Here is a 17,490-nt window from a genome sequence, read left to right on the forward strand (position 1 = left end):
CGTTTTAAAGAGGTCTTGTCCACACACAAAAAAGTCTTATGCAGCACATTTGCCTAATGCAATACATCATTTGATTTCTTGACTGTTGCTTCCATTAGTGTTGATTGTGGACCCAAGCAAAATGAAGTCTTTGACAACTTCACGCTGTTCTCCACTTATTCTGATGTTATTTATCGGTCCATTTGTGAGGAATACTGTTTTCTTTTCATTGAGATATAATTCATACTGAAGGCTGTGGTCTTTGATTTTCATCAGTAACTGTTTTAAGTCCTCTTTGCTTTCAGCAAGCAAGGATGTATCATCTGCATATCATAGGTTGTTAATGGGTCTTCTAATCCTGATGCCACACTCTTCTTCATTTAATCCAGCTTCTCAGATTATTTGCTCAGCATGTAGAGTGGATATGGTGCAAGAATTCAGCCCTGGCACTTATCTTTCTTGATTTTATACCATTCAGTATCCCCTTGCTCTGTTTGAACAACTGCATTCTGGTATATGTATAGGTCCCTCATGAACACAATCATACCCATTCTTTGCAGTGTTAATTCAGTAGCCAGTAAAGTACAAGTAAACATCTTTCTGGTATTCTCTGCTTTCAGACAAGATCCATCTGATGTCAGCAATATCTAGCTCCACTTCCTCTTCTGAATCCCGCTTCAGTTTCTGGCAGCTCCCTGTAAATGTATTGTTGCAGCCATTTAAAAATTATCTTCAGCAAAACTTTACTTGCATATGATATTAATGACATTATCTGATGAGTTGCACATTCCGTTGCAAATGGGTCACTTCTAGTCAGTTAGCCAGGTAGCTGTCTTCCACATTTCTTGGCTTAGATGATAGAGCATCTTCATCAGTTTATTGGAATATTTCAATTTGTATTCTGTCAATTTCTGGAGTCTTGTTTTTCTCCAGTACCTTCATTGCACCTTGGATTTCTTGCTTCAGTGCATTCGAGTCTTGATTATCCTGTGCCTCTTAAAATAGCTGAACATTGACTATTTCTTTTGGTACAGTGGTTCTGTGTATACCTGTCATCTTCTTTCGATGCTTTCAGAGTCATTCAATATATTGTCCATGGAATCCTTCAATATTGCAGGTAAAGTCTTAAATTTTTCTTCAGTTCTTTCAGCTTGAGAAATGCTGAGTGTACTTTTCCCTTTTGGTTTTCTAACTCCAGGTCTTTGCACATTTCATTATGCTATTTGACTTTGTCTTCTTGAGCTGCTCTTTGAAATTTTGTGTTTAGCTCTTTTATCTCATTTCTTCCATTTGTTTAAATATCTCTACACTGGAGAGAAAGCTTGAGTCTCTTCTGACGTCCGTTTTGGCCTTTTGTTTCTGTCCTGTCTTTTTAATGACCTTTTGCTTTCTTCCTTATGATGCTCTTGAGATTTTCCCACAACTCTTTGTAGGTGGGTTTTACTATCCCTGTGTTAGAGCACACAAAGTGGGGGACAGAGAGTCTCAGTAAATTGCTTTAGAACCTAGAGCTGGCAGGATGCAAAGCTCCTCCGTTGCTTTCTACTGAATGTAGTGCCTGCTATACCTTTGTCATCTTTACCTGTTCTTCCTTTTCTGTTTCTTCCTAGAGTTGAATTGGGAATAAGGCTAGATAGTACTTCTGGTCTCTTTTGGCCATGTTTAGCTTTTGCTGTTTTTTATTTTCTTAATGATTTTTGCCTTTGTCATCCATGAACTGCAGAGGCGTTAATGGTAGCATGAGGAGGGATGCATTTTTACTCAAGATTGTTGGCTAAAGAAAGACATCTGTGCTGTGTGCACTGAAATTGCCTGTGTTAAAGAAATAAGAAAACGTTGCTGTTTCCGTGTTCCCAGAGACAAAAAGTGTATAACTGACAGTTCTTGTTAGAGTATAAGGCTATTAAGCTAAATTGTGAAAAATAGAAGGTTACTATTTTTCTTCCGCTTTCCATAGTAGTAATAGTAATGATGGCAGGGCCCTCGTGGTGCAGTGGCTAAGTGCTCTGCTCTTAACTGACAGGTTGGTGGTTTGAACTCACCAGAGGCTGTATAGGAGAAAAGCTTGGGCGATCTGCTCCAATAAAGATCATTGTTGTTGAGTGCAATCCAGCCACTTGTCACCCAACTCATAGTCACCTTGTATAGGCTTCTTTGTGAGAGCAGAAAGATTCATTGTTCTCCCACGGAGTGGCTGGTGGATTTGAACCTCCAGCCTTGTTGTTCGCAGTTCAGTACTTATCCTAGAGAACTACTGGGCTCCCTTCAAAAAAGATTACAAGCTGGAAAACCCGGTGGGATTGCTTTGAGTTGGAACTGATTGGACAGCACAAAACAACAGACACCACCAATAGTAATGATAAGTGATAGTGATTGACGTAAGAAAGTCAGTATCTTCTCCCAGCTGTATTATGCTGCCGTCTTGTCCTGAAGACTACAGTGACCTCTCATGTTGTGTGACAGAGGGCCCTGTGAGCAAAGCTAAACAGTTTTTATCAGTATTCTTACCAATAGTTTTGGGAAAAAAACTATTAAAATAGCCAAGTACTGTACCATTTTTTACATTATTTGTAAGAATTGCATGGGGCCATGTCTGGCCTCCTCTATCTTCACAAGGGGAAAGGAAAATCACAGTCAACGTCAACCCTGGGCTGGTTCATATGAGGTACAGATCAGATATGCCTCCCCCCTCCAATCTTCTTTACCAACTCTGTCAACAATTGTTCATCCCAAAACACTCGCTACTTTTCTGCTGGGTTCAGTAATTCATTGCAGTGGTCACAACGAACTCACGTGATTGTGGGGTTTATTAGGAAAGCTAACAGGTTACGGTTCAGAACCGGAAATGTTCTTTGGTTAGGATAGCTTCTTCTCAGGCCTGCCCATAGGCATACCTTTTTGATCCAGCCACGCTGCCTTTAGCCTCTGCCCTGCTTGGGCAGTATTAGCTCTTATTGCACTGCCAATAAATGTCCAAAGGACACTCCATTCTGCTATAAGCTTCAGCCCTAAGGCACTCAACTCTCAGCTCTGTCGATCAGCAAGCCTAGCTCCCCTGATTAAATGTCTGGGAACATCCTGCTCTGCAAGTGAGCCCACTGCTCAGAGATACTCGAGTTTACTCAGTCTGTGGGCCATTAAGCTCACCACTCTGTCCCATGCTCTTGTTCTTGACTCTCTTACTGCTGCTGTCCCACTGCTGCTCTTCTGTCACTCCTCTGGTGTCTCAGCTCTCTGCTTCTGGATCAGGGAGATTCAGTGAATAGGGATCTTGGAGCCAGGATGTACTCCACTCCTGGCTGGTCTTTGTTGATAATAGTGAGTTCTCTGTTCTCTTTTCTCTCTAAAGTCATCTCAGTTTCCACCAAGTTATTGGGTGGGACCATGCAAGTAAGGTATTCAGGACTCTAAGGCTGGGATTGGTTAGCTTTGCCCTCTAGCTAGACTTAAAGGGAACCATCTCAGAAGCAGAGATGGAAGATCCCAGAACCATCAAAAAGGCAAGAAGGAAGAGCATGAGTGACATGTGAGATCCCTACCTAGAGAAACAGTGACGACAGAGGTGGTGGCATGGAGAGACAGAGCAGATTCAGGTTCTAGGCCCACGGACTGAGTAAAACTGAGTGCCTGACTTATGACAGGTGAAAGGCTCTCCTGATGGGGGAACTTCAGCGTGCCGAGTTGTTTTTGAGCCTGTATTGTACCCCATTCACTTCCCTAATGAACTCTATAATCCTGAGTATTGTTAGGAGTTCTGTGTGGCCACTACAATGGATTGTCGAACTCAGAGGTAAAGCAGAGAGTGCTGTGGAAGCAATGGTTGGTGTCAGAATAGGGTAAAGAAAATTGTAAGAGTGGAAGCATGTTTGACCTTAGCTTCATAGCAGTTGGCCTTGGGAGGATTTTGAGTTTGATTCTCTTTCCCCTTTGTGAAGTCAGAGGAAGCCAGACAGGGCTCCCACATGTTTTTTGCAAGTTCTAAGTTTTTGCAATTACATGTAGCTCTGTTAACAGTCACTCACAACTGAATCATGTAATCCCATCAGCTTCACCCCCCCACCCCTTTCTCTTACCCAACCCCATCAGGAACAGAGGAAAAATACACCCAGTATGCATAGTTCCAGCCAGTCGTTTAATGAGAGTTACAAAGCCTGTGGGTAGAAGAGCCATATCGAGTAAATCACAGCACCACGTTTATGATATGATCTCATTTTGTTTTCCTTCATTGTCCTGAAAGTTTGATATTTTTCAAATTGGTTTAAAAAAAAAAAAAAAAAAAGGTTTATCGGATAACTTCCAAAATCAGCAGATATATACAAATTATTTCTAGGATGTGACTTGATTTGATATCTCAATTTTTCGATGTTTCTAGCATTGTTCATTTGGAGTGGAACAGATTGTCTTAAAATTGCCAACTGCATTTCAGTGTGTGCTTTTAACTCCCTTAGGCACAGAGACATCCACCAATCTCCACCAAAAGCTCTGCTACCATATCTTGGGGACGGATCAGTCAGAGGATGTTTTGTGTGCTGAGTTTCCTGAGGAGCCTAAATGGATGGGGGGAGCTGAGGTATTTATTGTACACCTGTGAAATTTTACCCACAATGACCATGTTTATGAATATTATTATGTTACGTAGTAAGTAGTAGCCTTTATGGATGGTAGAAGTTTTTTCAAGTGGATAATCTTTTGATAAAAATACCAGGTGGTAAAGCTTTAAACTGCATCATCAACATAAGATTGTTTTAATACGTCAGCATATAAATCTTTCATACTAAAAGTAGCATATGCTTATGGTAAAATATGTAAAGTAAAATGTGGACATTGCAAAGCTCTGAGTCACGCCTCACAGGTAAGCACTGAGTATCATTCCAAAAGTTTTCTTTTTATACTCCAATGAGAATATGGAGAGATTGGTTGTGTGTGTCTGTCCCTTTTTACACACACCTGGTCTTTTCATCCAGATTTGTTCACTTGTTTTTACATTAAAGTGCTACATCTTTTACACATTCTTCTACCTTATAACTAGTTCAGGTAGCCCTTGGGGGTCCTGAAAGTCAGGCAGTACAAGTAAGTGCTCAAGTCCCCTCCCCGCCCCAGTGAGACTGCAGCAGAAAGGCCTGGTGACCGGCTCCTGTAAAGACTACAGTTTAGAAAACCCTAGGAGGTAGCTCTCCTCTGACACACGAGCTTGTTATGAGTTGGAATCAATGCAGTGACACCTGACAACAACTGAAGTCATGCTTCTCTGAACTTTCTGGCCCATCTTGTTTTCCCTTTACCATTTCTGCAGGGAGAAGGGGTGTTAATGCAAAAAGCCTAACAGTGCATTTGAATAACCACATTTTATACCCTTTAGATTCTTCATGAAAACAAAGCAGTAATGTTTATGCTTCAAAGCTAATACTTTCATTGTAGAAGACCTATTTTAATAAGGTAAAATTTAGTTGATAGAATGACAAATCCTAGAAGTAAATGCCAGAATAGTAATATGTATTTAACATATGTCGTTGTTGTTAAGTGCAGTTGATTAACTTCTGACTCATAGCAATTCAGTATAAGGTTTCCAAGGAGCATCTGGTGGGTTTGAGCCACCAACCTTGTGGTTGGCAGTCAAGTGCTGTGTTTATCCTACAGTGCCACACCAGGACTCCATTTAACATGTAGGTTTATAAAAAAGCAAGGATAGTTTACAGTGGGATGTATGTACAAATCTAATTGTTTAGCTCTATCTATGAGCATTTGGTTGAAGCACCTTATTTTTATTTTAAATACAGTAGAGACAAATCATACATTTAACTTACATATACTCAATTCTACAACGTAGACAAATGAAAAGGAGAGATCAATAGATAAAAACTAGTTTCAGTGATTCCCTGTATCATTCATTCAGCAGATAGATATACTTATTACTTTTCTGATAAAATCCTTACTACAAGCTTAAGGAGATAAGCATTCCATTGCCTGTTGTTGTTAAGTGCCATCAAATCGGTTCTGACCCGTAGCGACCCTCAGTAGGGTTTCCAAGGAACAGTCCAGCACATTGGCCCACAGCGCCACAACAGGACTCCATTCCATTCCATTGCCTAGAAGACATTAAATGTCAGAATAAGGAACTTGCCCCTAGACAGGCACAGGTCAGTGGATAGAACTGCCTGCAGGTTATCTAGGCTTCATGCCCTGTATGTTGTCAACCTCCACGTTACCTTGCCTCCCTGTGCAAAAGGAAAGAAGTTACACAAAAACAGCAATGATGACTTTATATGAGGGGGTGCATGTATACTCCACACAAGCTAAAATGAAGTTGGTTTAAACAAATTCTATAAGGACACATAAAGTGAGCCATAAGGGACTCTATGTAGTATCAGAGTTTCAATGAGCAGTTTATACAAAGAACGTTTACAAGAAAACCAGTGAGCCTAGTGAAGCCAGTTGGGCGTAGACTTCCCTTAGGCTGCATTCCAGTTGCTTGGGGCTCTTGTTACATCAGGTATAACCCAGTCAGTGCCTAGGTTGATAGGGCAGATCTGCCTGACTAGGTGAGTGTGTCCTCTTCTTTTCTTACCTTGCCATGTGTGGTACTTCTGACCATTTGTATTCTTCTGACGAGGACTATCTTGTTATCTAGAGAAGCACACTTTGTCACTTAAGCATCAGTCCTATAGTTCTGTAAGTATGAAGCCTTCAGAAGCTTTAGGCTCACCTTGAATTGGTGGTTCAGTGCCAGATTTTTCAGTCAGACAATTCGAGAGCATTAAAAAAGATCTTGAAGTATGGAAGTTTCTTTTGTCCTTCAAGGGATTCTGCTAAAGTCAGGAGAGTCCAAGGAACTGGTGCACTGTTGAGCTGGCTGGATTAGCAGCAGCACCTGTGACTCATGTTCAGCTCAGCATTCAGGACTTTCACTGGGAATCAAGCAAACATTTTGGTAACAGTGTTTATTTAGCAACCTACATGAATGGAATGTAAAAGTTGGAAACATAGGAAGGCCCAATAGTTGGTAAAGATGGTTTTGGTGATAGGACACTGGAGATTGCATGATAGAATTTTTGCAAGACTAACTTCTTCGGAGTCCTGGTGTGGTGCTGTGGGTTAATGTTGCTGTACTACAAAGTCGATTTGAACTGCAAAGTTGGTGGTTCAAGCTCACCAGCTGCTCTTCAGAAATCGAACACAGGGTCACTATGGGTCAGAACCGACTCACCAGCATCTAAGAACAACAATGACTTCTTCATTGCAAATACCGTTTTTCAACAACAAAACCAGTAGCTATACATATGGACCTCGCCAGATGGAATACACAGGAATTAAATTGACTACATCTGTGGGGAAAGACTATGGAGAAGTTCAATATCATCAGCCAAAACAAGACCAAGGGCTGACTGGAACAGACCATCAATTACTCATAGGCATTTTCAGGTTGAAGCTGAAGAAAATGAAAACAAGTCCACAAGAGTCAAAATATGACCTCCACTCTATTCACTGTGAATTTAGAGACCATGTCAAGAACAGATTTGATGCATTGAACACTAATGAATGAAAACCAGAAAAGTTCTGGGATGATATTAAGAAGAATGTCATGCATAAAGAAAGCAAAGTGTCATTAAAAAGTCAGGAAAGAAAAAAAAGAACAAAGTGGATGTCAGAAGAGATTTTGAAACTTGCTCATGGATATAGAATACCTAAAGTGACTAGAAGAAATGATGAAGTAAAAGAGCTGAACAGAAAATTTCAGAGGGCAGCTTGATAAGACAAAGTTGGGTATTATTAACGAAATGTGTAAAGAACTGAAATTAGAAAACCAAAAAGGAAGAACAGGCTAAGCATTTCTCAAGCTGAATATTGAAGGATTCTGATGCAAGAAGAATCAAAAGTGGAAGGAAGGAATACATACAGTCACTGTTCCAAAAACAAGTGGTCAACATTAAACAATTTCAGGATTTAGCATAAATGAATTAAAGGAAGAAATCCAAGCCACACTGAAGGCATTAGGAAAAAATAAGAGTCCAGGAAATGATAGGGTAACCATTGAAATGTTTCAACAAATTGATGCAGCACTGGGAGCAGTCACTAGTCCATGCTAAGAAATTTGGAAGACAGCTACATGGCCAGCCAACTAGAAGAGATCAATTTGTATGCCCATTCCAAAGACAGGTGACCCAACAAAATGCAGAAACCATTGAACAACCTCATAAATACCAAACACAAGTAAAAATCTGCTGTAGGTAACTCAAAAATTATTATAGCAGCACATCTACAGGGAGCTACCAGAAATTCAGGCCAGATTCAGAAGAGGATGTGGAATGAGATTATCATTATTGACATCATATGGATCTTGGCTGAAAACAGAGAATACCAGAAATATGCTAGTTGTTGGTGGTGGTGGTGGTTATGTGCCATGGAGTCAGTTCCAACTCATAGCGACCCTGTGTGGGGTTTCCAAGACTGTAAATCTTTGTGGTTGTTGTTAAAGTGCCATCAAGTCAATTCCACTCATAGCAACCCCATATAGGGTTTCCAAGGAGTGGCTTATGGGTTTGAATTGCCAGCCTTGTGATTTCGTAGACCAGTAAATCTTTATGAGAGCACAAAGCTTTCTCCCTCAGAGAAACTCATAGCAGCCCAACTCATAGCTCACTATGCTACCAGAGCGCCTTAGAAATATAGCTAGTTGTGTTTTATTTATATGCAGAGGCATTCAACTGTGTGGATAAGAACAAACTATGGACTAACGTTGCGTAGAATGGGAATTCCAAAACAATTAATTGTGCTCATGCAGAAAAAGAGGTAGTAGTCATTTAGACAAAACCAGGGTTTAAAATCAAACAAAACTAGGCTTGCTATTATATTAGCTGAGCAAATTTTCCTAGAAGTGGGCCTGTATAAACAAAAGCCTGGCATCACTAACAACTTTAATGTGCAGATAACATAGCCTTGCCTACAGAAAGCAAAGTTGAATTGAAGCACTTGCTGATGAAAACGAGACAATACAACCTTCAGTATGGATTACAATTCAATGTAAAGAAAATAAAAATCCTCACCACTGGACCCCAATACATTTAACAGAGTGTGTGAATGGAGAAAGCGCTGTGGTTGCGCCAATGTGTTATATTGACGACTGTGCACTGGAACAGAAATCTGGTTGAATCTGTGTAGCCTTGCACAAATCCCTTCCGCGCTCCAAGTCTTTGTTTCCTTCATTTCCTCCAGTGCTTTTCCTCTTTGGAAAGTACATGGATGGAGGATTTAACACAGCATCTCATAGACTTCCTGGGTGAGGTTGTATTTGATGAATATGAGAAAAGTGAATCAGATGGATATGTTGTCATTGTGGATATGTTGGAAAAACATGGTTAGAGTGGTGGCTTTCTCTCTCTCTCTCTCTCTCTCTGGATTCTCCGAGTTGCTGTCATCTTCCACCCCTTGGCTGCCACAAATCCAAGCTCACCAAGAACTTACTTTTTTTTTAATGTTTTATTGTGAATTATATGATAGTTTACATGGGAGAACTTCAGTTTTACATTCATTTCATCGTATATCATCTCACTGCCATGGTTCCAATCTCCTCCATGCATCATCAACCACCCAAAGGGTATATCCCAGAAACCCACCCCCTACACTTCCCCCTCCTCCCCCCAGTTTTCGGCCCACAGTCCCTTTCCTTCTCTGGGTCCAAAGTCCCCAGTCACTTCATCACTCCACGTCATCATCCCTGTCTCCATCTCAGGCATCTCTGTTTCTCTGGGCAGGGTCCCGCTCTTGGCTTTTCTCCGTTGATGGTCCCAGAGGCCTCCACTCCTATCCTGGAGAATTAATCACTCCCTTCCTTGAAGAACTTACTTTCTATCCTTGTGACTCATCTCCTTTTTTCACCAATATTTCCTCTACCTTCCTGCATGGATAGATAGATCTTTTTTCAAACTTTTTGTTGTGAATTAAGTGAAGGTCCACAGAGGAGACCATCAGTTTTACATTCAACAAATCATACTTTGTTTCATTTCAATGATTGCAGTTCCTTTTGTTTAACGTCAGTGACAGCACTTCCTCTCTGTGATTCTTATGACTCTTCTGCTGTCCTTCGTAACCGTTCTGAATTTCATCCTTAGGTAAATATGCTCTTTTGATCTTGAATGGTTAACTACAGCATGGTGAATCCTCGTCTTCCACTAGTCCATTGGGCTAACTGGACAGATCTCTCTTGCCTGGTTTATTTAACAGGCAGACTCGGTAAATTGCAATCAGGAAGCAGCTTTAGCTTTTTTTTTAACTTTTCCTACTTCTGTAATATGAGCTCTAGTATGGTGCTGTAGGATAAGCATTGGACTCCTAACCACAGGGTCTGTGGTTCAAACCCAACAGTTGCTCTTCAGAAACCCTGCACAGAATCACTATGATTTGGAACCTACTCAACGGCACTTAACTACAACAACAACAACACTTCAGTCAGTGATTGCTTAGAACAGCACCTCTCCTCAGCCCAACCCCTTTCTACCCAAGCACAGTATGTGGGTTTCTGAGCACTTTGCAATCTTAGAACTCTTACGAAGTTCCATTGTAGCCCAAGCCAAATATCATTCTCTATGATGTAAGCATTCTTTCTTGTTCCCAGTTCAAGCTTGCTCAGCACATGAGAGAGCAGCAGTAAGATTAGGGGTTTCATCCCTTCCTACCCTTGGATACTCATCACTGGCCATGCAAGGAGGAGTTGGAGAAGGGGAAAGAATTTTGATCATCCAGGGCTCTTTGCCTTTCTCTCTTGTCTGGTTGCAGTCTTGGCATGTGTCCAGATGTGACTGCCCATGTGGCATCCATTTTTAGGATGTCCACCCGCCCTCCATTGCTGGCAACCTTTGCATTCGGTTGTTCCTCATTGTAAGTTATGACCTTTGGGTGATCTTCTGTACTCCACCAACTTTTCTGCTCCCAGAAGTACTCCCTTAGGATTCATACTCCAACCCCATCCCTTTTGGGCAGTGATCTTTTAAGATAACTTGAGGCCAGTTGCCATTCTGGTGTCGGTTGACCTAAAGAAAGCCATCTTTGGGTTACTCTGTCTCCGAAGTATAGGCTGTGCTCACCTCTGCCCTTCCTCACCTGCCAGAGCCTGCCTTAAGTGTCCTCCCAGTACACCTCCAAACGTCTGGGACAGCAGAAACTGACCTCTCAGATAGCTGGCATTTGGTATCAATTATCACTTGATACCGACTATGCTTTGTAGGATAATCACTGCAGTGCTAACTGCATGGTCCATGGTTCGAGCCCACCAGCTGCTTCGTGGGAGAAAGATTAGTCCTTCTGTTCTTTTAAAGATTTACAGTGTTGGAAACCCTGTAAAGGGTTGTTCTGAGTCAAAGCCAACTTAACAGCACTTAATAATAACAGCAACAGACTGTGTACTAAAGGAGCCCTGGTGGTGCTGGGGTTAGGCATTGCTCTTCTATCCAGAAGGTCAGTGGTTCAAGCCCACCAGCTGCTCCAAGTGAGAAAGATGAGACTGTCTGCTCCCATAAAGATTTACAGTCTCAGACACCCTATGCAGGGCCTTAGTGAGGCACTTGTTGGCAGTGGAATGCAGTTTTAGGTGAAGAATAGGATTGTGAAAGAACAGAAATTGTCATGTTTTAGAAGCTTCTATTGCTTTGGTGGACAGAGCTCCCTTCTCCCCCCCAAATTATTTATTTTAACGTGAATTGCAGAGCATTTGAAAAACCACACACACATTAAAAAAAAAGTCCAGCATTTTAATGGACTTTTTCCAGCAGAGGGTGCTCTAGCATGAAGATTCTGACAGTACGTCAAGTGTCTTTAGAAAGGGCTAAGAAGGAAATCCCTAACCACTTTGTGGTTGTTTAGCTGAGACCTATATTGAGAACCAAACTTAATTTTACAGGATCTTAACTGCTGAAAATTTTTACAAAGGTAATCCTTGATACTATTAGGTGCTGTTGAATCCATCCAACTCATAACAACTACATATACAACAGAACCAAACACCCCTTGGTCCTGCACCCTCATCGTACTCGGCTTTGTTGAAGCCCACTGTTGAAGCCAGCCACTGTGTCAGTCCATCTTATTGAGGGCCTTTCTTTTTTTTTTTTTTTTTTGTAACCCTCTACTTTACCAAAAGGAGCTCTGGTAGAATAGTGGTTACAGATCGGGCTGCGAACCTCAAGGTCAGCAGTTCGAAACTGCCAGCTGTTCCGCGGGAGAAAGATGAGGCTTTCTGCTCCCGTAAAGATTTACAGCCTCAGAAACCCTGTTCGCGGTCGCTATGAGTCGGAACCGACTCCATGGCACATAACAACTTTACCAAGCATGATGTCCTTCTCCGGGAATTGGTCCCTCCTGGTAACATGTTGAAAGTATGAAAGACAAAGTCTTGGCATCCTGGCTTCTAAGGAGCATTCTGGCTATTTGTTCTTCTGATTTTTTGTTGTTCTGTCAGTCCATGGTATCTAACACCATAACGCAAATGCATCAATTCTTCTACAATCTTCCTTATTCATCATCCAACTTTCATATCCATATGAGATGATTGAAAATACCATGGCTTGGGTCAGGCACGCCTTAGTTCTCAAACTGATCTCGTTGGTCTTAAATACTTTAGAAAGAAAGATCTTTTGCAGTAGATTTGCATAATGCAATTTATCATTTGATTTCTTGACTGAGCTTCTGTGAGTATTGATGGTAGATCCAAGCAAAATGAAGTCATTGACTCTTGCCTGACAAAGCATACATAATAAAGTCCAATGATGTTCCTGAGGGAGCTGAGCCTCATCTGCAAATATTTGGATCAGTAATTTATTCAGCAACCTTCTTTCTAGTAAGCATAGTTTGAGGGATTTCTAGGTGATCAAGTAAAAAGATAATAACCATGAGATAGCAGTGTTTCTTGGGGCTGACACTTGACAGGATTGTATGAGTGGGACAGTCCCTCTCATCAGGAGATGCCGCAGATGAAGCTACACATTAGGGCTTGGCACCAGAAGGAAAAGAGGACAAGAGAATTCCTAGGGAGAGGAAAACTTGTATGTTTCAAAAAATGCTGGGAAATCTGGGGTCACAAAGATTTGGAGTCACTGTAACTGTAGGGTTTTATCTGTGGCTAAAGGAGCTCTGGTAGCATAGTGGTTATGAATTGGGCTGCAAACCGTAAGGTCAGCAGTTCGAAACTACCAGCTGCTCCGTGGGAGAAAGATGAGGTTTTCTGCTCCCATAGATTTACAGCCTCAGAAACCCTGTTCACGGTCGCTATGGGTTGGAACCAACTCGGCGGCACTTAACAATAACAACAAATAGAATGTTGGGTACAGTTTCACTTATTACACAAAGTAAGCAGGCTCCAAATAGCTAGTCATCTGCTTATTTTAAAGTCATTGAATGTGTTAACATTTGAGTTTGACATTGGTTTTAGGCTAATAGAACAGCTCTCTCTGAAAGTATGAGCATCTGAGAGTAATATTCAGAAGACATCTTGACTCATTTACATAACAACAGCTCACTCATGAATTCCCAAGAACTTAGTAACCTTGTTTTGGCCACTGTGCTAGGGGCAGGTGATAGGAGAAGAGCAGGGTAGCCGCTGGTCCTCATGAAGGATATCTTTTCCTTGTAAAATATTTCCATATAAATGTTTTTGGATGACACAATGAATTTTGGGGCTCATCAAAGTATTTCTCCCTCATTTGATCAATTAAAAAAAATATCATTGTCTTCTTTACTTCTCCTTCAGTAATTGAGCCTGAGACTGCTACTATATATGTGTTCCTTGTTCCAGAGAAATCCTGCATTTACCACAGGCTCCTAGTAACCTGTATCCTCTGTTCATCATAAAAGTGCCTCAAGAGTTTTCTCTCTAGTAATCCTGTGATGGATTCCTTTTTGAACTATTTGAAGGCATTGTACATGCCTTCATTTTTATTAAAACCATTGCCTTGAGGTGATTTCAACTCATAGTGACTCTTTGGGACAGGGTAGAACTGCCCCATTGGATTTCCAAGGCTGTAAGTCTTTAGGGGAGCCAAACACCACATCTTTCTCCCATGGAGTAGCTGGTGGATTTAAGCCTTGATCTTACAGTTAGCAGCTGAATGCTTAGCCACTGCAGCACCGACTCCATTCTCTTCCATTAGCACTGCCTTAAGTGAAGTGATGTGTGGATCATGCTGATCTGTGTTAAGGTAGATCTCTAGTGAGAAATTCAGCAGTATGGTTGGGAAGGCAGGAAGCTAAAGTAGAGGTCTAGATGTGGATAAAGTGAGAAGGATGTGCCCGTTGTTATACATGGGAGACAGTTACCTTTCTAATAGCAATGATGGATTTGATTATCACTCATTTGTCTCACTGTTAATGTTAGATGCCATTGAATTGGTTCCGACGATACCTATGTGGATCCTATGTACAGCAGAAAGAAACACTACCCCGTCCTGTGCCATCCTCAACAACTGCTGCTACACTTGAGTCCATTGCTGCTGCCACCGGGCCAGTCCATCTTATTGGTGTCTCCTTTTGCTTTTGCTGACCCTCCAATCTACCAATCATGATGTCCTTCTCTAAAGGAGTGTTCCCTCCTGGTAACATATCACAAGTATGAAAGAAAAAGTCTTGCCATTCCTGGCTTCTAAGGCACATTCTGGCTGTACTTCTAAAGCAGACATGTTTGTTCTAGCATTCCATGGTACCTTTAATATTCTTCTCTAATGCCATAACTCAAATGCATCAATTCTTCTATGGTCTTCCTTATTCATCGTCAAACTTGCACATGCATACAAGGCTATTGAAATACTATGGATTGTGTCAGGTTTACTTTAGTTCTCAAACTGATCTCTTTGCTCCTGAACACATTAAAGAGGTCTTTTGCAGCACATTTGCCTAATTCAATTATGTCATTTGATTTCTTGACTGCTACTTCCCTGAGTATTTATGGTGGATTCAATCAAAACGAAGTCTTTAAATAGCACCATGTTTTCTCCATGTATCATGATGTTATTTATTGCGCCAGTTGTCAGAATTTTTGTTTTCTTTACATTGAGGTGCAACTCATACCAAAGATTATGGTCTTTGTGATCTTCATCAGTAACTATTTTAAGTCCTGTTTCCTTTCAACAAGCAAGCTTGTATTATCTACAAATCACAGGTTGTTAATGAGTCTTCATCCTTTCCTAATACCATGTTCTTTTTCATATAATCCATCTTTTCCGATTATTTTCTCAATATACAAATTAAATATGGTGAAAGAATGCAACCCTAATAAAGACCTTCCCGAATTTAAAACAATCAAGGGCCCCCTAGTCCGGTCAAAAGGACTACCTTTTGGTCTGTGTACAGGTTTCTCATGAGCACAAGTGTTCTGGAATAACTGATCTTCAAAATGTTGTCCATAGTTTGTCATGATCCACACAGTCAAAAGCCCTGGCATAGTCAATAAAACACAGGTAAATATCTTTCTGGTATTCTCTGCTTTCAGCCAAGATCCATCTGACATCAGCAATGATATCCCTCTATCTATGTCTTCGTCTGAATCCAGCTTAAACCTCTGACACTCCCCTGTCAATGTACTATGACAGACAGTTTTGAATTATCTTTAGCAAAATTTTGCTTGCATGTGATATTGATGATATTGTTCAATGATTTCTGCATTCTGTTGGGTCACCTCACTTTGGAATACATATATAAATATGGATCTCTTCTAATCAGTTGGCCAGGTAGCTGTCATTCAAATTCCTTGGCATATATGAGTGAGTGCCTCTAGTGCTTCATCAGTTTGTTGAAAGATTTCAATTTGCATTCCATCAATTTCTGGAGCTTTGTTCTTTGCCAGTGCCTTCAGTGTACCTTGGACTACTTCCTTCAGTACTATTGGTTCTTGATCATATGCTACCTCCTGAAATGGCTGAACATGTGTTTCTCTCATCTTCATTTGATGTTTTCTGCATCATTCAATATTTTGCCCATAGAATCAGTCCTTCAATATTACAAGTCAAGGCTTGAATTTTCCTTCATTTCTTTCAGATTGTGGAATGCTGAGCATGTTCTTCCCATTTGATTGTCTAACTCCAGGTCTTTGCACATTTCTTTATAATACTTGATTTTGTTTTCTTGAGCTGACCTTTGAAATTTTCTGTTCAGCTCTTGTACCTCCTCACTTCCATTTGCTGTAGCATGTCTACACTGGAAAGCACGTTTCAGAGTCTCTTCTGACATCCATTTTGGTCTTTTCCTTATTTCTTGTCTTCTTAACAACCTTTTGCTTTCTTCTTGTATGTTGTTCTTGATGTCATCCCACAACTCTTCTGGTCTTCGGTTTTTAGAGTCTAATGCATCAAATCTGTTTGTTTGTTTTTTTTAGATAATCCTTAAATTCAGATGGGATATATTGAAGGTCATGTTTGGCTTTGGTGGACCTGTTTTCATTTTCTTCAGCTTCAATCTGAATTTGCATATGAGCAATTGATGGTCACAATCTGCTCCATGCCTTTTGGCTTTTCCACCCTCTCTTTCCACAGATGTAGTCAATTTGATTTCTGTGTATTCCATCTGGTGGGGTCTATGTGTATAATTGTCTTTTATGTTGTTTGAAAAGGTATTTACAAGCAGAAGTTATTGGTCTTTTTTAATTCTCTCATGTGATCTCCAGCATGGTTTCTGTCTCGCCAAGGCCATGTTTTCCAACCACTGATCCTTCCTCTTTGTTTCCAACGTTTGCATCCCAATCGCCAGTAATTATCCATACATCTTGTTTGCATGTTTCATCATCAGACTGAAGAAGTTTGTAAAAAATCTTCAGTTTCATCATCACTGGCTTTAGTGGTTGATGCATAAATTTGCAAAATAGTGGTGTTAAATGGTCTTCCTTGGAGGGATTTGGATACTATCCTGTCACAAATAGAGTTGTACTTCAAGACAGATCGTGCTGTGTTCTTTTTGATGATGAATGCGACACGATTCCTCTTCAATTTGTCATTCCCAGCATAGTAAACCATGTGATTATCAGATCAGAATGACCAACACCAATCTGTTTCTGTTTACTAAAGCCTAGGATATCGATGTGTATGCATTCCATTTCATTTTTGACAATTTCCAATTTTCCTAGATTTCCATGAATTCCATGTCCTGTTTATTAATGGATGTTTACAGCTGTTTCTCTTCATTTTGAGTTGTGCCCCACCAGCAAATGATGGTCCTAAAGGCTTTACTCTGTATGCATCATTACAATCAATTCTACTTTGAGGACATAACTCTTCCCCCGTCATATTTTGAGTGCCTTCCAACCTTAGGGGCTCATCTTCCTGGGACTCTTCATCATGTTTCAATATTAAATATTCTAGTGTTATGTGACAGTGTTCTGCTATTCATAAGGTTTTCAGTGACTAAATATTCAGAACTAGTCCATATCCCCTGCATCCTAGTCTGTTATTTTGGAAGTTCAAGCCCACCAGCTACTCCTTGGAAACCCTATACAGGGTCACTATGAGTCGGAACCTACTTGATGGCACACAGCAACAACAACTA

The 17,490-nt window shown here is 40.7% G+C and overlaps 1 protein-coding gene across 1 annotated transcript in view; it reads left to right on the forward strand.

The window, feature by feature from the left end:
- Positions 1-17,490, forward strand: part of PREP (prolyl endopeptidase) — a 154,061-nt gene that overhangs the window by 50,848 nt on the left and 85,723 nt on the right. Inside the window, exon 6 of the mRNA XM_006839965.1 lies at positions 4,428-4,549. Coding sequence (XP_006840028.1) covers positions 4,428-4,549 — 122 coding nt within the window. The remainder of the gene's footprint in view (positions 1-4,427; positions 4,550-17,490) is intronic.

This window comes from Chrysochloris asiatica, unplaced genomic scaffold (assembly GCF_000296735.1).
Source record: "Chrysochloris asiatica unplaced genomic scaffold, ChrAsi1.0 scaffold00027, whole genome shotgun sequence".
NCBI classification, from domain to species: Eukaryota; Metazoa; Chordata; class Mammalia; order Afrosoricida; family Chrysochloridae; genus Chrysochloris; species Chrysochloris asiatica.